The sequence below is a fragment of the Grampus griseus genome (genome assembly GCF_964374135.1).
Source record: "Grampus griseus genome assembly, chromosome: 19".
Lineage (NCBI taxonomy): Eukaryota > Metazoa > Chordata > Mammalia > Artiodactyla > Delphinidae > Grampus > Grampus griseus.
The window spans coordinates 27,237,402-27,260,143 of NC_139013.1; the positions used below are offsets into that span (position 1 = coordinate 27,237,402).

General features: G+C 45.3%; 1 protein-coding gene across 2 annotated transcripts in view; it reads right to left on the bottom strand.

The window, feature by feature from the left end:
- TOX3 (TOX high mobility group box family member 3) overlaps positions 1–21,636 on the bottom strand; it is a gene marked incomplete at both ends in the record, with an annotated part of 105,975 nt that extends 84,339 nt beyond the window's left edge. For both annotated transcript variants that reach the window (XM_082676701.1, XM_082676700.1), the window contains one exon: positions 21,550–21,636. In XM_082676701.1, coding sequence (XP_082532827.1) covers positions 21,550–21,636 — 87 coding nt within the window. The remainder of the gene's footprint in view (positions 1–21,549) is intronic.
- Positions 21,637–22,742: the final 1,106 nt, after the last annotated feature.

A 22,742-nucleotide genomic window follows, 5' to 3' on the forward strand; every position in this document is an offset into this window, starting at 1 on the left:
AGTATTAAAAAAACATCATCTTGAACTATGGCATCAGAAAAAATACACCCTGGAAGATGTGAAATTTAATAACTTGCTGAATCCAATAGGCCCTAAAAGTAGCCTATTTCAGTTTTTAAAAATCATTATGATATGACATTTGGTCACCTGAAAGAAAAGGATATATTAGGGGTGGAATTTGAGAAATGAATTATAATGAATTTTTTAGATGTTTGTGATTCCTTCTTCCTAAAATGACTATAATTTACACGTATGGGGCAGTAAAATGCAAATGATGTCAGATCACCACCGGTACGTGTTCACGATGACAAAGTCTCTTAATGAGATTTCAGAAGACTTCAGCATTTCTGAACAAGACATAAAGGAAATGAACACCCCCAGGTCCACCTCTTCCAACAGAGGCTAAAAGGGACCCAAGTCTCGTGACAGGAACACACACACACACACACACACAGACACACACACGCTGCCCTGTTACCCTCCCCTCCCCCCCAGGCCACCCCTCATGCCAGGTCCACCCACGCCCCAAAACAGAAATCTAAGCACAACCCCTGAAGCAAAGTGCCTGAAAGATAAAACTCAAATTCTGAAGCGTGCAGGGAGAGACCTTTCGAAATCCAGCCTCTGTCTTCCCCTACGGGTGTCCACAAGAACCCCCGTCCTCTGCCTTGTCAAGGCTCCATGACTTTGCGTGATGCTGCCTCCTCCCCCCGGATACCCACCCTGAAGTTCTGTTAAGGTAAAATTCCCAAAACAATTTCCTTACCTGGAATGATCATTAGAAAAGAAAAATTTTACTTTGTTCTATTCTGGTTTCAAAAGTCTTAAAAGGCATTATATTTGAGAAAAAAAACAAGGTCTGGGGGGGGTGGCTTTTGAAAAAGAAATATGCAGGACCTGACTGCCACTGTATGTGCTGAACTCACTGCACCTAATCAGCTACAGTAAATAAAATGACTGGGGAATCTTTCTGATGAACCCAAAGGTTGATGACTGGAGGAGGAGGGCTATCCATGTATTTGTTAAAGTGTAACGATCCACTTGAAGAAGTTTGTGGGGTTGTTTTCTCTTTTACTTCTGCCCTTTTCCCTGAAGCCCTCCTACTGGAAAGGAAATGGGAAAAAAAAAAAAACTTATCTGGAGTCCAGAGCACCTACCTAAATTACTAAGACAGTAGAACACATACAAAATAAAATAATAAATCAAATTCTACTCCAGGCATCTGGCCGCTTGCTAAGAAGCATGCAGCCTGCCATCAGCAACGTTACCAGCTACACCTAGAGGGGCAAACATTAATTTCAAATCAGTGGCTTGTCAAGCATGTATGAATGTATTTCATTGCTTCTTTGTGATCGGTGACAGTGGACTGGTAGGTTACAAAGGCAGTAACTAAAGCGAGGGCCTCTTCTCACGCCTCTGCTGCTTTCCACCACTGGGAAGTCCATCCGAGTCCCACGGAGTGTAGTACACATGCGTGCGCGCACACACAGACACACACACGCCCTTCCAACATTTCCCAATATTTATGCGTGCACGCACACACAGACACACACACGCCCTTCCAACATTTCCCAATATTTTTGTATTTTCCCCGCTCCCTCCCTTCCCTGTTATAAGTATTAATACTATATTAATTTATAACACAAACCTGCCAGGTAAATCCAGAAGGAAAAGAAAATGAAAAAATGTACGATACATCCCCTTGAGAGATACCCACAACTGAATTATTTGTGCCTCTCTTTAAATCGCAAAAATTTTGGTCTGCCCATAAAGAACTAAATGTTCATTTGTTTTCATTTAGATCTTCCAGGATTGGCTCTCCAGGAACTGCCCATATTGGCCAAAGTAGCTACTTTTTATAAGCTACTGCTGCCTCTGAGACATTCTCCCACATTCCCATTGGCTTAAGTATTCTCGTACTTTTCTCAAATTTGTAGCTGCCCAAGTTTAATTACCCCTGAACAATCCAGTCATCGACAGCTAACTGAAAGAGTGTGGAGTTTTTCTTCCCCCATAAATCTATTCATTGAGATTCCACCAAGCCTGGAATGTCCAGGGAAAGATTCAATAATCAGGGGAGAAATGAGTTGCAGAAACTCAAAGAGAACAGAATAGCCAAGGCAGGAGATTACAAAGCCAAGCGATGAGGACTCACTGAATTAAACATTCTTAAGCAGACTTACATACATAATGAATTGGTCAATTCTGTCCAATGTTTCTGAAAGAGATTACCCTTCCAACAAGCCAAACGAGTGTTCAAGGATGGTAGCTCGGATGGATTCCCGAACAAAATAAGTGTTAATCACTTTATCTCCCCCGATCTTTTTTTGTGAAGAAGAGCAACTTTTCATTTCCATAAAGCCTTGAACTCGTTGGCTGGTAGGGGATGGGGGTGGAGCTGCGGTTGAGGGAGGGCTGGTTCGAGGATGCAGACAATGAAGTCCCTGAAAAGGGGGATTTCCTGACAATAAAACCCTCCTGATCAGGGCAAGAGAGGGGACATTGTTGTCTGCAGCGCTCCCCCTTTCCTTTGGGAATTCCAAGCATGGTGGAGAGGGGAGGGTCATGGTGACAACTGCTCTGGGAAGGATCAGCCAGGTAGGCTTTGCGATTTATTGCTTGCGAAACGCTGGACCACCACAAAACATTCGTTCTTTTAAACACATTGCTACGGGTTCCTTAAGACATCCTGTCAGTTTAAGGAATGTGTAAAGTAATCAGCCTATAAAAACTTTAAGCAAAGGGTCACCGACTATTAGCAAAAAACCTCCCAACTAGTTATGACTGGAGATTTTTCTGTACACCAGACACAGTGCTGGGTTCTGAGGACAGAGCATCCAATAAGATAGACATGGTCACTGCTCTCAGGAGCTCACAGTTTAGAAGGCCGACGCTATTTCTTAAGCGTCTATGCGCGCCATACCGTACAGAGTAGCCACTGCAAAATATCTGAGGGATGAATGAAGAAAAGACTTCTGAGCTTGGGGTTCACGTGGCTCAAGACTAAACAATAATAATAACAACTAGCAGGTAGACTGGGAATGACCAAATATATGAAATAATCAACTGGAGTGTGCCCCCCAAGTTAGAAGAAATGGGACGAGAAAGAGAAATAACCCTGACACCCAGATCCTATCTGTTATTTCATGCAATCACTGCACAGAACCAGTCATTGGTGGTGTTTTAACAATTCACTCCAAATAGCTTTGTGACTGACTTACTTCAAGTATCTAGAGACACAGGTGAACCCTAATTGAGCCAAGTCCCAAGTTCATGAACACTTATTCCAATTATTCCCTCTAGTGAACACAGACCTTCTCTTCTCAATCTGCTATATCACACAGCTTTGCAAATTCAAAAGTTATTTCTATTAACCCAGAGAGAGCCCCAAACAAAAGAGAGAGAAGGAAAAAGAAAGAAAACAGTTGCCAGATGTCAAGACAAGTGTTGATTCTTTTACCTGGTCCAGGGACTTCCTTCCCTGGTGACTCCCCCCCAGATGGACACTGGCCTTCTTAGCTATTCCGAGGCACACACAGTGAGGGAGCATCCTTTTAGCTCCATCAGGCCCTAGAGAAATAACTGCCCTATATTTAGATAAATGCCCTTTGTAACGAAGGAATGATTCATCCCAGTTAGCACTTTCTAAATGACAAAGCCACAGAGTTTTCCAAAATATTCCTCTAGCTCAGTGGTTCCCAACCAGGGGCGATTTTGCCCCCCAAAGGATATTCGGCAATGAGATGGTTTTGGTTGTTTTACTGGAGGTGCTACAGGCATCTAGTGGGTAGAGGCCAGGTTTGCTGCTAAACATTCAAAAATGCACAAAAAGCCCCAAAACAAAGAATTATCTGACCCCAAACATCAATAGTGCTGAGGTTGAGAAACCCTGACCTAGTTATACATTAAGCAAAGAACAGAGGGTCCACATATAAATGTTTAAGGTGTAAAGTCCTCCAAATAGTTCTGTTCATATGTCGGGATATTCTGGGGCAAGAGTCTTTCCCCACCGTCTATGTTCCACAATCTATCCGTATCTTAAGAAATTTACCTGATGTTCGGCTAAAAATAATATCCTAGAATAATAACGATGATAATATGTAATATTAATGAAGTGCTTAGTATATAGACAGTTAGTCAATATTTACAACAACCCTATGTTATAGATGGTCTACCATTATTCTCTACAAAGTAAGCTTATTTATTGCACACAATGACCCACAGAGCAGCTGGGTTTATAAGCCTCTAAAATGTTAGTGCTACGGGGCAGAATTTTCTCTGTTTCGTTCACCAATGTCTATCCACCACCCAGCAGAGTAGAATCCCCATTTTAGAGATGCGGACACTGAAAGGCTCAGGAGCGAGCTGGAGATCACAGAGCCCATACGTGGTGGAAAGTGGCTCAAACCTGGCCTCTGCCCACACACCCTGCCAGCCTGCCAACTGCTCGATATTTGGAGTCATTAAAATCCATTAGACCTCTTGGGCCAACCTTAGATAAACAACCTAAGGAGGAATGAGTCAGGCTGCTTTCCAAAGTTACCAAAATAAAGTTTCCCACTTTTCAGGAAGCTGATTAAACAAAACAGTGGCACCAAGACAATGGTAAAGTACATCTGCATTGCCATGAGTCACTTTAAAGCAATCTAAGCGGGTGGCTGGTTTTATGAGAGGTTAACTGCTTCTCTTAATTTGGGCAGGGCTCACGTGGCATCAGGAAGGCTTCCCTGAGCCAAGACAGCAGGGCTTTCTCAAAGATCAAATGCCCTGGGTGTGCGCAGAAGCGCTTTCCAACCCCTAGGGAGCCAATTCGTGGATCCTACGATGCACGTGCGGACCAGTCTCCACTTGACAACTGGTCCAACGGACCCCCAATGCTGGGGTAATCTTAACAGTCTTCAGGTAAAATTAAAACTACATCAACTCAATTAACATAGATGCTAATGATGGCAGGATGTGAACATTTAGGAATTAGTACTTTTTGAATGATAAGAGAGCTCAAACACTGATTTGAAGGCTCAGGGGCTATCCCAATTTCCCTGTTTTCATCATTTCAATAGATTCCCTAACTCTGGGGAAAATATCCTAAAGGAGAGGAACTCTGGCAAGCGCTATAAATTGAGAGTTATACTCGTCCTTGTAAAAAGACCAAAAGGGGAAGGGATACGTTTGTTTTTTATTTTTACAATATTGACACAACCGGTAGACTTTAATTTCCTAAGTGGAAATTTCTCTTGTAGAAAGATACTCGAAGTATTCTTGACACTATGCAAACATGCTCATTGTACTTAGAAGTATTTTAAGTATTAATTCATAAGCTGCTTTTCTCCACAAAAGAATTGGGTGACTTTTATTTGTTTTTTGGGTTTTTTTGCGGTACTCGGGCCTCTCACTGTTGTGGCCTCTCGCATTGCGGAGCACAGGCTCCGGACGCGCAGGCTCAGAGGCTATGGCTCACGGGCCCAGCCGCTCCGCAGCACATGGGATCCTCCCAGACCGGAGCACGAACCCGTGTCTCCTGCATCGGCAGGCGGACTCTCAACCACTGTGCCACCAGGGAAGCCCCTGGGTGACTTTTAAAAGTACAATTGATTCTAAAGAGAGAGGTAATATTTCTAAGAATCAAGGCAAAAAAACCCTAAAATAATAAAGCCAAGGTGACTAGCACTCAGGAACGCACATCCTATTCTTCTGGATAGTTACTACATAAGTTTCATGCTGGACTCCAAGCCTCCTGACAGCCAACGCAAAGAAATGAGAATAACAAGATTAATAACACCCATTAGATAAAACCAAGTGATGTTTTTTCCAGCTCTTCCTGATACAGTAACCTAAAAAGATCCTCTGGTAAGTCATCCTAAAAAAAAAAGACACTATGAATGTGTAATGGACTATAATTAAACAGAACCCCCAAAAAAGGACGTTCATGAAACTATTATTCATAATTCCGCTCAATGCGAAGTCCTAGGAGTGTGTAATCAACACCTGAGAGAGACCCAGTGAAGGCAAATGTGGAGTGGGGTGTACAACAGTGTGTCGTCCTAAGCATTCAGCTCTCAGGCTGGCAGACTCACTTTAAGTTAGGTTATCTGGATGAATGGATACACTGCATCTTCTTCAGGCCATTCTCCATAAATATATTATTTCTTAAAACAGTTTTTAATAGGGACTGAGCACCAGATTTAAGGGACTTCCCTGGTGGCACAGTGGTTAAGAATCTGCCTGCCAATGCAGGGGACACGGGTTCAATCCCTGGTCCGGGAGGATCCCACAGTCCGTGTAGCAACTAAGCCCATGCGCCACAACTACTGAGCCTGAGCTCTAGAGACTGGGAGCCACAACTACTGAGCCTGCGCACCATAACTACTGAAGCCTGCGTGACCAGAGCCCATGCTCCCCAACAAGAGAAGCCACCGGAATGAGAAGCTTGCGCACCACAACGAAGAGTAGCCCCTGCTCGACGCAACTAGAGAAAAGCCCGTGCACAGCAACGAAGACCCAACACAGCCAAAAATAAATAAATAAATAAATAATTTTTTTTAAAGAAAGGACCATCATTTCTGATAAGAAACTAAAGGACAAGAATTCTGCATCAACCATCAAGTATGATGGCCAAACATCATCAGAAAAAAATTTCCCAGAAAGTTAAATTCTCATATATGGGTTATGCTACGCTGGGAAATTTTAGTAGTCAAGCAATGAGGTGTTGTCTATTGTCCAAAAGTTATCTGTTAACTTAGGGTTGAACTGGCCTCTTTAAAAAAAAAAAATACCCTTTTCTTTTTCCTCTTGACATCTGGACACTGTTTTTTGTCTCTCTTTCTAGATAAGAATCTTCTCGATCACTCTCAACTATTGTCACCCTTCTTGTCTTCTTTTGTCACTCTTCTTACTTTTCGTATTAGTCTATCAGAATTGTTTAGCCTGACTTGGTTTTCCTTCACTTGGTTTCTGCCCTGAACTTCCACAAGTTTCACCTTAATAAACACACAGGCTCAAGAATCGTAGGGAAGCGGGATGGATGCCAACTACAACCTGCCATCTTGCACCTGCTCGAGTGCCACTGTTTTCAAAGTGTCTAACCATGAAGAGATATTCAGATGATCAAAATGGTACGTATCACAACTACAGTGTTTCCTAGGAATCTAGGATTAAGACAAGCCATAAAAAAGGGAATGTGTAGTATGAAATTTAGCCCACTGGCAGTTAAGAACCTGTTAAGCCAAAGCCAGAATTGGAAACAGTATTTGAAACATTATTAATTCAGACAGAGCAAGGCTATTATGCCACCAAGAAAGTTATCTACTGTGAACAACTGGGCTTTGAGGGCCAGCAAAAAGAGCTATTTCAAATTAATATTTTCAAAACAACTGATATGTCTAAGCAATGCACGAAAATATTAAGACAGGCAATCCTACTTTGTGGTGCTGATCTATAACCACGGAAATGACCCTGAGCAGAACTCTAGTGTTTAATAAAATTCAACAATCTTTTTCTAAGGCATTTTGTTTTTGCTTAATGTGGTTAACTTTGATACTAGATATGGAGGGTCTTCAATGTCAAGTTGAGGACAAAGCAATTTATCTTGTAGGCCAGTACTCCCATATCTATTATGCATACTGGATTAATTTAATTGATATATACATACATTTTTTAATTTTAATAGTTTTGCATTTATTGTATGGGTAATTTTTACATGTTGCCAGCAATACAAGGTTCCCTTATGCAACGGTGATATAAGTTAAAAAGTGAGTCAATGTAAAAAAATTTTTAATAAATAATACTGGTGGTATGTAGATACGGCCAAAAGGAGGTGGCAAATCTGCGAAAGCACCGGTATAAACAAAGACGAGCCATTGGAAGTGCTTTTAGAGGGAGAATGATGCTTAGACTAATATCCTTTTGAGGGATCAAACCGAAGTGGAGCGCAGATTTGATTGCAGGCGGGAGAAATTTAGAAAATACAGAGAGTCAGGGAGGAGCTTGTGGCTATGGTAGAGGCCTTGGCTAGGACACTGGCAGTGGAAAGAAAGAAGACAGACGCAAAAGAGGTCATGAGAAGAAAAATGAAGACGGCATGAAGAGCTACTGCCTTAAGAGAATGAAAGGGGCCAAGTAATCACAGTTAATATTTTGTATCCGAAAATGACGAGGGCATTGAGAGGAGTGGTAAAAACTTGAAGGGGAGCTCTGGGGCAGAGGGATGCAGGTTGCCATATGGCTTATGTTTGATTTAAACTGATGGCAGGCAGGGAAGTGGTGATATCCTATAGAGAGCTGCCATATAGGGGATGAGAAATGTAGATCAAGCCAGAGATGAAGGTTTGAGGCCTTGGGGAAGACTGCGAAAAAGGCCCCAGTTCTTCCACCTCCCTGTATCCACGCCCCTTTGTCATGTGATTTTGCAGCAGCTCCTTTCAAGAAATGGAATCTACCTCCCCTCCCCTTGGATCTGGCTTTGGGCAGTAGAACGTGGTAGAAGGAACAGAATTTCTGAGCCTGAGCTCAAGGGCCCTCTGCACTTCTCAGAATGCTACTACCATGCAGGCACTTGTGTACATCTTGGCATGCTGGAGGGGAGAGACTACACGTATGTGCAGCAGAAGCAAGGGGCCCCAGTGGACAGTCAGCCAATCTCCAGAAAATAAGCCTCACAGCCAACCTGCCACTGCCCACAAACACATTAGAGAATCCAGCCAAGATGAGAATAACTGCCCCACTGGGCCCAGACTAAATTACTGACTTGCAGAATCACAAGTAAAACATGTTTTCTGTTTTAAGCCACAAGGTTTACTTTGTTACGCAGCAATAGATAGCCGATACAAACAACATCAGAGAGGGAACAGCTAAAGGCAGAAAGCAAGATCCACATACAAAGTGAAAATAATACAGGGGCAAAAGAGCAAGAAGCCAAGCTTTGGGAGGACATTCCCATCGCCTGGGAAGAGGAGGGAAAGCCGCAGACAAGACAACAGAGCAGGAGTACCCAAATATGTCAATACAATATTTGGGAACCAGAGACATGGGAGATCACAGGACACAGAAGGATAGTCATCAGAAAAGCATAGCCCCAGGGCTCAGAGCAGGATCTAGCTTAAGTAGGCACTTCACATTCTTGCAGGAATGAATGAAGTTTGATCCGGCAAGGCAGAGCTCACAGGAGAAGAGGAAAAAGGTAGTGTCAGTAATGCAAGGAGGAACAGAAGCAGACTGCAGGGTGTTGAGGTGGGCCTGAGTGGGAAAGACGTGGAAGCCCAGGGAGAGACTTCTTGTTTGCGCCATTGTTCAGAGAGATGTTAAAAAGGGGGTCCACAGAGTCAGACAGAAGAGTCGATGTGGATGGTCCTTTCTCTAGGACTCCCAACTACCAGCATAGCCAGGACCAACAGCAACAGCATCACCTGGGAATGGGTTAGCGATGCCAACCTTCCGGCCCACCCAGACCCGCTGATCCGCATTTTATCCTGACCCCCAGCTGACCCGCATGCATATCCCTCATAGAAGCACTGCTCTGCGAGGTCCAGAGACAAGGAAGAAAGAATGTTTAATTACATCTTGAGAAAGTCATTCTGTTTTGAACTCCTTTCAAGCCTCCAGATAAAATCAAAGCCAGAGTCTCAGTCTGGTGCTAACACATCTTCCACACCTCCCTAACACTTGCAAATCCCCCTTTTCAACAAACAGAGAGCAGAGCCTGAGGCCAGCAAGGTCTCCAGTGAGCTCTCCAGAATACTGTTTACTCCCCTGGTATTTATCTTTAGGATTTTCTTCTATGTCTGGGAAGTGATAGGGTTTTCCATTTGAGATGGTCTTCATTTCACATTAATTTATGTAAGGGAAAAAAGTGACTTAAACAAAACCATGACATGTACTATAATGTGGATTGAATGAGGAGACAGCCAAAGCCGTGACAAGTGAGGTGGCCCTCAACAAACTGTAGATTGGAAAATCTGTAGTGGAGGTCAGAGGACATCTGGGCACATTTGAAAGTAGAAAAAGGACTAAGACGGGAAAGATGGGAGCTGTCCGCAGAACCAATATTCAACAATCAGAAAGGGAATGACGCTGTTGGGGGAATTTCTCCCAAAGAGTAGAAACTGCTCTCCTCTGGGTCTGGATAAAAGAGAGAAGCGGTTCCTACACGAGTGAGGATGACACGTGAGCAATTCCTAGCAGATAATATCAACGTTCCTCATGAAGCGAAAGATGTGAGTTCCCTCCTAAGAGTGAGGGGAGAGCTGGTCTGACTGTGACTTAAAAAGAGTGGAGACGACTTGGACTCTCCGTTTGGAGAATGTCCAAGAGAATAAACAGATAAACAGAAGGACCCAAGCACACTCAGAGAGCTTTCGTTTTTAGAAAGGAAAACGGACACAGTGTTCAGTTACCCTAAAGTTGAGAAATGAGGCTGACCAAGGGCTGACACAGCCTACACAGCAAAAGGAGAGGGGGCTGAGGAAGCTGCCGTGTCTTTGCCATCGAGGTTGCATGGTCAAGGGTAAAAGAAGGGGGCCAGAGGGTTAAGTGAGGAGAAAGGGCGTAAAGAACTGCAGGTTTCTGGGGAAGAAGATTTGGTGAATGTGTGGATACGATGAGTCACAGGTAAGCTGGGTTTGATCAAAAAGGAAACCCATCAGTTGAAAAACAATCTAGTTTTAAAAAACGCAACTGAAGACTGACTTGTGCGCAAAACTCTATTACCCAGAGTTAGGACCTGAGAAATGGCAGTGTAAAAATTCAAGAGGTATTTTGAAAAGAAGAAAAATTTGGGCCTAAAATATAGGTAATGAATTAATATTAGGACATCGGATTTGCAGTTCCTACAAAGACACAGATCAATCATCGGGTATTTTAAGCATGCCCAAAATAAAACCCCAAAGCTGAAGAAAGGATTGAAAAGATAGCACAGTGTATCTCTTTCACCAAAAGAGGACCCTCCAGGAGCAAATAAAACCGAAAATATTGAACGAAGTTTAGCAAAATACAATGTTACAGTTTGTTCACGAAATCGCCAACTTGGAGATACCCAAAAGGGTTCCTTGGACCTCACCCATCACTCACTCATAGGCACTCACCCCTGCTTCTGCAGTAACTGAGTGTTCCCTGGGCACGTGGCCAGCCACAACGTGGCAGTCACAGGTGTGGCCATGTGTCTCAGTTCTGGCCAGTGAGAAAGAAGCAAGTGTCCTGTGGCAGCCTCTGGAGACCTCCCTTGACCACATTTCCTTCCTGCCGGTTGGACCATGATGATGACTGGCATTCTACCTTGGACCATAAGGACAAGGGTCACATGAAAGTTAGAGACAGCTTGGGTCCCAGATGTCTATGAAGCCTGCGTAACAGCCCAGAACTACTTATCTCTGGTCTTCATTAGGGACAAGAGAAAATCTATCTCATTTAAGCCACTGCTTCTCAAGTGGTTTGAGGGGTGTTACTGTTTGTCTGGGGGTTTTTTTGGTTTGTTTTGTTTTTATTTGGCCGCACTGCACAGCTTGTGGGATTTCAGTTCCCCAAGCAGGGATGGAACCCGGGCCCTCGGCAGTGAGAGTGCGGAGCCCTAACCACTGGACCACCAGGGAATTCCCTCAAGTTTTTTTTTCTGTTACTTGCAGGTGAACCCTAACTAACAGGCCCTTCTTTGCCTACATTGAAGTTTCCCCTTCCTTGACCATTTCTGGAACACTTTCACCAAACCAACCATTGGCTTCTGCCTAGAACATCTCCCTATGTACACATATTCACACACACACACACACACACACACACACACACACGAATTTCATGAACACTCACATATGCACACCTGCTCTCCTACCAAACTAGAGGTCTCTTGAAGGCAGACCACATCTAATCTCAGCCCCTGACAAGAAGTGCATTCCTAATAAATGCTTGGCAAATAACAATGATGACATTTGCATTAAATAAGCACAGGCTATTTCTGGTTTCCACAAAGAATAAGAAACATGGACAACTCAAATCCTCAAAAATTGTCAAGTCTCACTTCATTTAGCAGTTTAATTGGACTTTTTTTTTTTTTTTAACTACCTCATGCCCACTTCCCTTTGCTGTGACATCAGCGTTTTGCTCTCTCTCTGAGGATCCATTGCTCCCGACTCTTGGCCTATGTGGTTTCCATGGGGCTGCCAGTATGCACCCCTGATCCTGAGATGGGTATGTGATGTTGGGCCTGGGCACGTGACCCAAGTCTGTCCAATGAGACTCAGTGCAGAGGAGGTACAGAAACAAGCAGGGAAGAGAATCTCCCCTTCTTGGGGAAGCTGAGCTGTGCAGGTGTGACCTGGAGCTGCTACTGAACATCTTCCCACCACGCAAGTTTAACCTGACTGAGAGAGAAGCCGAACAGATGAAAACACTAATATAAAGGAGTCTTGACAGCATTCCTTTGTAACACCTGGATCCAGCTATGCCTGAAGCAAAACTTATAATCCCTTTTCTATTTAACTCATTTTGAGGACTTTTCCCCACTTGGAGTCCAAAGAATTTTTACTTATACAACAGTTTAACCACTTCTCCATTAAACATTGTTGTTAGAATTTTTTGAGTAAGCCAAATAATGAGTTGAGTTTCTCCCTGGAGACAGGCATAAAGGAGTAGCAAAACAGTCTACTAGTACGCTTTATGAGTACTCAATAGTTCTAAATTTAACTCATCCTTTTTTCGAGAAAAACCAACTTCCAACCAAACATACATATTTCACAAAAGTGTTCTAGTCAGGTCAGCATTTGAGACTTCTCCTTCCTATATCTAGAAGATTTTTTAAAAGAAAGTGGAAAAATTTTGTTATTCTGCAGCACACCAAAATCCCTTGCTCATTATAAATTAGCTGTAGAAATTGCTGGAAAAATCTCACATTATAGTACAGTTACACTACATCAATTTAAAATATTTTGAAAACTCACTTCCATTACAATATTTAATATAATTCTTCTATATATACAATTTATAGTCAGTGTAGAAAAGGTCACATTAAACTCGCAAGATATGGAATAGAAGGGCCCACCTTAAAATCTATCTCCTCCAAAAGAACGAATCTATATCATTCAAATATGTATTTAGAGTGAAATCCAAACACTTCTTGATGTTGGCCAATTTCTTTAATTTATGGATTATCAAGACATGACAAGTATTCTTTTATAAACAAAGTAAAATTAAATTAAGATTAAAGATAGAATGTTAGTCATACAAGAAGGGACATTTTCCAATGGCTAATGTGTTTTATACAAGAGTGGAACATATCTAAAAGAACATGGCCTCCCAAAGGAAGGGATTAGGATACAAACCTAGGAAACAAAGAAAATAAAATGACCTACTACAAAGAGAGAAGATAAAACCTGTCAGAAGCTCATGCAGACCTTGAATAAAAGCTTCTACTCCTTTTATTTTAATAGGGTTTTTTAAAAAGAGTGCTGAATCCACCTTTAAAATACACTGAATTTATAAGCATACTTAGCAGAAATCCTGTCCTTCCTTATTAACCACACTCAAAACAGATTCCCCAAGATACTTATGACATCATGAACATGTCACAAAATCCAGTTTGAAGTTGCATCTCTTACACAAAGAAAAACACATGAAATGTTTTAATTCATAAATGGCTGACGTGGTTGTAAAGTATGGTATTGCAAATTTTGCATTATTCCCACTTGATGATAGCCATTTAAGACTGTTTCTTTCCAAATAACTGTTAAGCTAGAAAAGATATATCATCACACACACACACACACACACACACACACACACTCCTTTTTTTGTTTTTTTTTGCGGTACACGGGCCTCTCACTGTTGTGGCCTCTCCCGTTGCGGAGCACAGGCTCCGGACGCGCAGGCTCAGCGGCCATGGCTCACGGGCCCAGCCGCTCCGCGGCATGTGGGATCTTCCCAGACCGGGGCACGAACCCGTGTCCCCTGCATCGGCGGGTGGACTCTCAACCACTGCGCCACCAGGGAAGCCCCACACTCCTTTTTTATACCATCCTTGTCATGGTACAGTAAGATTTCCAAATTTTCGGAGTTTCACGTGTTAGGTCCTAAAATACTGCCTCCCAAACTGGGAAGTTGGATTACCAAACACCGCACCAGCCTACCCTCAAGACCAAGGATGCGTCCTTGCCACCCCGTCTCCTTACTCTTAGAGAAATGACTTCTGTTTCCAGCGCTTTATCACTTACAGGAAGCCTCCGAGTTTGGTTCTCCAACCCTGAGCTCTCTGAGTTCCAAGGCACGGGTAGGTTCCAGGGCACCTACTTGACATCTCTGTGGGAATGTTCCACCCAAATATCCCATATCAGTGTTATCTTTCCTTCAACCCCAGCTTCTCCTCTGGCCTCTCTGCTTCTGTTCAAAGTCTTAACATTCATTCAGGTCCCCAGTTCAAACACCCTGAGTCGTCTCCGCTTCCTCTTTCTCTTTCCTAAGCTACAGAGATGCTCTGTTCCGTGCCCTCCTCTCCTTCACGTCCATATTCACATCTCCTTAGTTCAAATCTTTCTCACACTTTTATCTTGACTGGCTAGTGGCGTCCTCCCTGGTCCCCGCTGACCGCCACCTCCTGTCGGGCCCCACGCTAATCTAGTCAAAAAGTCAGATTCATCTTCACAAAATTCAACCCCTACCACACGCTAGCCCACTCAAAATTCTTCAAACGTGCTCAGCAGCAGACACGGGTGTCCTTCCAACAGCCTCCTTCCTTGCTAACAGAGCGTAACATCAATTATGCTCATGTGACAAGTGTCCAGCCCCAGGGGATGACATGGGATTGGTCTATGCTGATCACAGCAGTCCCCTTCTTCTTTGCCAATGACTGTCCTAGGGTGGGCATGTGATCCGTTTCTGAACAGTAAGATGAAAGAGTCTAGTGGAACTGTTTCCAAGAAAGCTATTCTTTCTTAATAAGAGATGTGTAGAAAGAGAAAGTGCTCCTTTACTGCCACCCACACCACTGCCCTGCTTCTCATTTCACATGCTATCATGTGAGGATGTGACGCCTAGAGCTACAGCAGCCAACCTGTGACCATGAGGAGAATGTTGAAATTCCAAGGATGGCGGAATAAAGAGAAAAGTAAAGGGGGTCCTTGAAGACATGATTGAACCATCCAAAACAGCCTGAAATGGCCCACCTAAAGACTTACTAGTAAACAAATGTCTTTAGGGTTTATGCACTGTTTATTGTTTATTCTGTTACCTGCAGCCCAAAGCATTCTAGCTGATAAACTTACAAAGAACAAACTACTTCCCTTACCACTGAAGGCCCTCTGTGTCATGCTACTCACAGTATGACATCATCACCTGAGAGCCCCACCCCAGACCTATGATGCAAAAACTCTAGAGGTAAAGTCCAATGGTCTGTGTTACAGAAAGCACTCTGGGTATTACTCGTGTATGCTCAAGTTTGAGGAGCATGGCTCTATAATATGATCACAAATTACTCTTTTCCATTTCATCTACCATCCTACATACCGCAAGGAACACTGGGTCTGTATTTCTCTGATGACAGTGACCTCATTTCACTAGGTCTGAGCATCATTTGATGCTCGCTTAATTTCATCTCTTTCTAATCAAAGTTTTCAAACTCGAAGCCTCCTGGGACCTACCTGAGAGGTATACAGAAGGCGAAGTGTGAGGTGGAGGGAGTGGAGAGGGCCACGGTGAACTGTGGAGTACACAGCCATCTGAATCAGGGCAACTAGCAGACGATGCCACGCCAGGGTACAGGTCCAGTATTTACGATGAAAGAAAAACTGGAAATCCAGATTTATATGCAAAGATTTTTAGAAACAGACAACTAATTTATTTTTTTAAATACTGGTGCAAAGTAAACAAAACAAGTCCTCAAGTGGATTCAGTGTCTCCCTGACAGTTTGTGACCTGGAGTAGACAGTTCTTGAAATAACCACACGTACTTTGAAGGCTGTGGCCACGTACAACCATTGACTTCACCTGAAATGACTAAAATTAACATTCTTTGGCTAACTGTATATTAGGCTTCACTGAGCACATGGTTCTCATCAATATTCCACTGGTTGACGTGGAAAAATGGGGAGTTTCTGGACCTCAAGCTTGTGTCAGCAGGACTGCTTTATCCAGTAGTCACCATAGACTGGACACCTAGAACTATAAGCTTCTCAGGAGCCTACAGAAATGTTTAAAATGTAGAAAAAAGTAATTGGCCACACAGCACAGAAGTAAGCGTGCGTGCACGCACACACACACGCTACAAAATTAAAACTAATAGATGCTCAATTAAATGCCTACAAAATACAAACATAAGCCACCTAATCAACATCAACTCAGATATGGTATCATGTCATATTGTATTAAATGCAGGATGTGGAGGGGAGCCCAAATCAATAGGGCTTAGGAACTGCCAAGGGCCTCAAAAGGCCCTGAGTGCCGACCAGGAACCAACCATTCTGTCCTAGGTCTTGTCTTCTTTATAGCAATCACAAACTTCGTACCCAGTTTTACTGCCCCTGGACATTGCTCACTTCAGGATCCTCAGCCTAAAACAAAGTTTCCAACCAGAGCTGCGTGTTGGAATCACCTGGGGAGCTTTTAAACACACTGCTGCCTGGATCCCATCCCCAGAGATTCTTACTGAACGAGTCTGGGGTAAGGCTGAGCTTGAGTATCTTCTACAAGCCTCCTCCTACCCGACCATGGCTGAAGCCAGGGCTGAGACCCCACCGTTCTAGAAGCATTTCCAGAAACATTCTCTGAGAGAGTCATCTTTCCAGTTAGGCCATCTTGATTTTCTTTCTACTGTCTTGGCTTGGAACAAAGGAAGATCACAGTACCATCAGTGGACTGATCATCTAGAACAGGGGTTGGCAACCTTTTTCTATAAATAATAAATGTTTTAGGCTTTGCAAGCCATGCAGTCTCTGTCACAATGACTCAACTCCGCCACTGTGGCATGAAAGCAGCCCCAACAAGATGTAAACAAATGAGTGGGGCTGTGTTCCAATCAAAGTTTATTTATGGACACAAAAGTCAATTTCATGTAGTTTTCGCAGTCACGAAATATTCTTCTTCTTTTGAATTCTTTCAACAGTTGAAAAACACAAAAACCAACCTTAACTTGCAGACCATGACCTGTGGGCTGCAGTCTGCCAGCTTCTGACCTAGAATAACTATTCCATTGGTTTGAGACCATAAAACTAACGAATGATAGAATCCAAATTATTAGATTAGAACTACACTGAAAGTGGTTAAATTATACCTCCTCCACTCACTCAACTGAATTATCCACATAGTCGAACACTGTAGTAGAACTGCCCACAGAGTTGAACGTAAACTAGAAATGATGTATTTAAAAATGATTTTCGAATCCTCATCTGCATATGAGTTTGTTAAGACAAAAGTTGCAAAGGAGCAGTACACAGGCATGCTTTGAGGGTCCCACATAATGATTTCACGTGTTTGTTAATTTGCAGCCAATACTTAAAATTCAGGATACTTCCCATAAAAACCCAGATTATCATTTTCTTGAAAAAAAAGAATTGCAGAATGTGGAGATACTGGGTCAAATGTTGGCATGGCAACAATCTACTAATGCTGAGCAAGGCTCCCCCTTTAAATGGGGCATGTTCTCCACTTGACCACAACCTCTAGCTTCATGGAGGTTAACTGGCTGTCCCTACAGACAGAGTTTATGACCCTTGCTCTAAGGTCCCTAGAAGAACCTTTTACTTCTTTCACAATGTGGTTTCCACATCTTGGTTAAACACCTGACATGGAAATCTCTCAATTTGCTCTCAAAATTCAACACCCCCATACTCCAGACCCTAGAAATAAAACCATGAGTTCTCATGCTAGTGCAAGATATCAACTTAAGGAGAGTTTCAATCAAATCCCCCTTCCCTCTCAATATGTTCTCAACTTGAACCATGGGCTCCAATAAGGTAGACCAATGACAAACCACCCTTTGGGTCCTCTTATTCTTCAGGCTAGCCAAGGTAGAGGCCCATGAGGTGGAGGGAAAGTGCTCACATCAGAACAGCTTAATTAAGCAGAGTGATCAATAACACATATAATAATTAGGAAGCAATGTTTGGGCCAGATGGAGTTACAACAGCATAGGATTATTCTACATAGGGTAAGACGTCAATAGCTGTATTTTGAAAGGGGGTGGGGAAGCCCTAAGAATATGCAGAAAAGCTAGTAACTAGAGTTTAGTCCAAATTCATTATTAACCCAATGCGTGATTGTACCTGGCTTACACCCACATTAAACGTAACAGTGTATTTGGGGGCGGGTGGGTGAGGAGAGCTGGCTTCTGACCACTACATGCCGATTGATACGTTGCATATTAGCTTCTTACTGGTGAAGACAAATTGAACCCAGGGAAAGAAAAGTTCCAGATATATAGACAATGGGTCACTAATTCACTTGAATAACATAAAGCTTTTTTTAAAAAAAAAAAGATATAGGTGTTAGTTTAATTTGTTAGCTGCATCAGAAAAAGAAATGTTCAAACAGTAGATTTTCCACTTGAAATTAAAATGGAAATTAGCCCTGAGGAAATAGAGATGACTTTGAGTTTATACATCAGTGGCTGGTTCATGAATTATTAACTGATTTTAATGATCCTGGCTATATTTTATTTGAAGTTATTCTCCTACTTGCAATGACTTTTGAACCCTCAAAACTCTTTCATCCATTCTCCATAGACAGAGTACACACTTTCATGAGCGCTGACATTTAAAAAGGATCCATATACTCACAGAATGTGAAGATAATACACATGCATATAAGTTATACAAAGGACTCGGGTCATTTGTTAAAGAGAGAAATGAATGAAACCCTATTATTCACGGTTTGTAAATAAATTTAACGATAAGCGCTAACTTTTCCCTTGTTAAGCCTGGAGCGGAGGGTTCTGTATTTCTTCTAAAGTTTCCCAGATGGTCGTTAAAACAAGAAAGGGCAGAAACAGACTTTCTTTGAAAGCCATCACTTCCCATCCGGAAAGATAACGCACATGATCAAAAGTTAAGTCTTAAAAGATTAATGATTACAGGTGTTTTCAAATAAGATACATGCATGTCTTTGTACGCTGGTTTTTACATTTTCAGTATAAATCTATTGAATAACGTCACTTCAGACACACAAGTTAGCTATGAAATGAAATGCTATAAACCTTTAACTAGCACTTGCTGTTTTATACCCATGAAGTTAATACTTCTTCTTCTACTGCATTCTCCCCATAAGGAAAAATTATGGGGAGTAAAGTTGGGTTTTTCACTTCTGAAATTAAGAGTAGGGAAATACAGTATCGTGGCTCAATTTAAAGATTATTGTATTTTTATCTGCAAGGAATGAAATGCAAACATCCCTTAAAATAAGTACAATCTGATTTCTACCAATATTAAGCACTGACTTTCATAAGTTGGGTACACAGAGCACTTAAGACGACAGATTGCTGAATAACTAAGAAACCGAGTTATTTCAGGCGAATCGCTGCATTAGGAAAATATGACAGCAATCCATCTTGCATCCTCACTCCTGAAACTGAACAAGCATCTCAATAAATATTGTCTGTTTGCAAGCTTTCTAGGCGCTCCCAGAAGTAAATGTTCTGAGTTTAAATTGACTCGAAATAGCCTTTCTCAAAAAATAAAAAGAGACACACACAAAACACCCACAATTTCCTCTGGTCCCTTGAAGTACCCTTGGGATCCTAGTGAACAGAGAGATTTGCCACGCATTGCAGTGACTGGATTAGTACAAAAGGTTTCTATTTTGGTGTCATTCGAGTGTTGCTGATCTTAAATCAGAGAAAGAAGTAGTTACATTAGGCAAGGTAATAGCTTCCAAAAATAAGAGCATGCCCAGCTATACAAGGCTTGAATACACAAGGCTAAGTTGTAAGGAGATAAATAATACCCCACTGGAACAATTAGGTGGATTCTCAGAAACACTACATACTTAATTAGGCTGCCTAAGTCCCTAACTGAGCATACATGGGAGACTTTTGAAAGCATTTAATAACTTGAGTAAATCCAAAATCAGAGGCCTGAAACTAAACCTGAACCCTGGCTACAGGGATAGGCCTCTTCTTGCTTCTCTTTCAATGCTTAATGTTATCACTCTAGGAATTTTGAGAGCATGAACGCCCACCATCACCAAAGGGTTAAAACACACTGAATGATGTCCCTTCCTTCTATACTTGTTGGGAGGCCCCTCCGTGCCAGGCGCAGAGCTGGGTGATGATGACACAGGGCAGAGGGGTGAGGAAGAGAGACCCTAATGGTGTTTCACAAACTTCAGCACTGGAGTTGGGAACGGAGTATAAACAAACAGAAAGGAACACGAGCCTCCATCAGCCACGGGGCACAGCAAACTGTTCCTCACTCTTAGATACAAATCCTCCTCTTCCTGCTATGTATTCATTAGTTTTGTATAGCACCTTTCTTTCTGCAGGCTCCTTATTTCCTCCTCTGTTATCCAAGCAATCATAAACAAACTGCGATTTGAAAGAAAAAGGAGGGGAGGAGGGAGGGGCAGGGGGGAAGGAGAAAGAAAAACCACATTCAAAAGGCACAGGCCAGCCAGAGCACAGCTCTTTCTCTGAATATCGCCCTCGGGGTGATGTTTCCTCTAAAGCTTGGCCTTGGGGGCTTCAGGAAAGGATTGAGAACGGGAGTACGCGCTGCGCTGGCCCAAGGGCCGCGGTTCTCGCACCGACTCGCCGCTCCGAGCTGCGGCCAGCTGCCCTTCTGAGATCCACCTTTAGCCACCTGAAACGCTGGGTCCTCGAAGTTGGAACAGGGGGAGGTGAAGGAGGTGGGGTGACCCAGGGCGTGGTGTGGAGGTCTCTAACCCTGATCTCCCCGAAATGCCAAACTTACCCCTCCCCCCAAAATGAAAGATAAGAAGCCACTAGTGCTAACCAGGGAGGGGCGGGCACCTCCATTGCATGGTCCAGAGCGCCCTAGCGAGAGGGCAGGAAAGGCCACCTGCGGGGGTCCCACCACTTCGCGGCTCCCCTCTTCGAAGACCCCATCCAGGGCACGCTCAAAAGTTAGTTCCTTTCCTTCGCTAAGCGGCCCTGGGTCCAGCTCTCGGGGGCGTGGGGGAGGTGAGATGGGCTGGGAGGGGGGCGGCGAAGTCATCAGACCACGAGATGGGGGACTCCTGCGTTGCCCCCTTCCCCCCGCAAACTCAGGGGAACTGCGATCGTGTTTACTAATAACAACAACAAAGAATCACACGCGAGTCCCCCCTTGCAGTTCTTGGGCTGCTCTTCTTTGGGGCAGCCAAAGAGCGTCGGCCAGGTTGCGGGGGGGGGAGACAGTGGGAGGAGAGGCGGAGGAGAGAGGGGAGCGCCGGCTGAGGGACAAAAAGGGGGGTGGGAAGGGGGCAGAAAGAGTAGAGCGGGAGAGTTGGACAGAAACGAAGGCGCAAAGGGAAAGGAGCGGAGAGGGGAGAGAAAAGTGAAGCAGGCGGAGATCTGGACCGCGGGGCGCGCCCGGGATGGGGAGGTGGCCCCCGACCCGCCGCCCCCCGGCCCTGGCCCGGCCCGGTCACCTTGCTGTAGCCGTAGTACCCCAGGCACTGCGCGAAGTCCAGGCCGGCGGGGTCCCCGGCCGCCGCGGGGTAGAATCTCACATCCATGCCGGAGCCGGGCCCGGGGCCGGGGGCCGGGACTGGGGCTCGCCGGGACCGGTGCCCGCCTCCTCGAAGCCGCTAGATCCACCGTCGGGGGCGCCCAGCCGGGGTTGTCCGGGGGCGGCGCGCGGGACTTGGGCCGGAGGGGCGCCGCGACCGGGAGCCAGAGGAGCCCGGGAGCCGCGGCCGCCGCACACAAAGGCGCGGCCACGCGAGCCGCGAGAGAGCGGGAGGCGGCCCGGGGGACGCGCCCCGCCGGGGCACGAAGGCAGCGCTGCGCACCGGCCGAGCGCCCGGGGCGCGGGGCGCGGCGCGGGGGCCCGGGGCGGCGCGGCGAGTTCAGGTGCGCGGGGCGAGGCTGGGACGACGACGGCGGCGGCGGCGGCGGCTGGCCCCGCTCCTCCTCCTCCTCCCCGGGCGGACTGAGGAGAGGAGCCGCGGAGACAAGGGGCCCAGCCCCTCCCCTCCTTCTCCCCCTCCTGCCTCCCTCCGCCGCCGGTCCCCTCCCCGCGCCGCCGCCGCTCCGCCCCTCCCACCGCGGGCAGCTGGCGCGCCGCCCGCCCCGCCGGTGCGCTCTCGGCCCGGACCGCCTCCGGGCGCGCGGACCCCGCCCCGCCGGCCCCTGCCCCGCGCGGCCCCTCGCGGCTCACCCCGCGCCTCGCGCAGCCCTCGACCGCCCCGTCGCCCGCGCCGCGGCCTCCCCCTCTCCGGGGCCCCTCTTCTTCCCACCGCGCCCCCCTTCCCTCTCCGGTCCTCTTTGTCCCCGCTGCCTCGGAGCGCTCCTCGCTCCCCTCCTTCCCTCGGCCGCTTCGGCCAGTCCCGTGCCCGGTGTGGACCCCCGCCCCCTTTCGGACCACCGCTGCCCTGGGCCCCCGGCTCCTGCCAGCAGCATCCGCGCGCCGTCCGCTCCCTTCCCACCACTCCTCTTTCCCTTGGTTTCCACTCCTCGTCCCCATTCCTTCCTCGTGGGTCCCCCGATCCCTCTACCCCACTCCGCCTTCCCCCACGAGTGTCCCCTTCTTGGAGGCACCTAACCCAGCAGGTAATCTGCACGATTGCCTCCGAAGAGCCGGGAGCTGGGAGCCCCGTGTACACCTGTGGTGTTTTCCAGG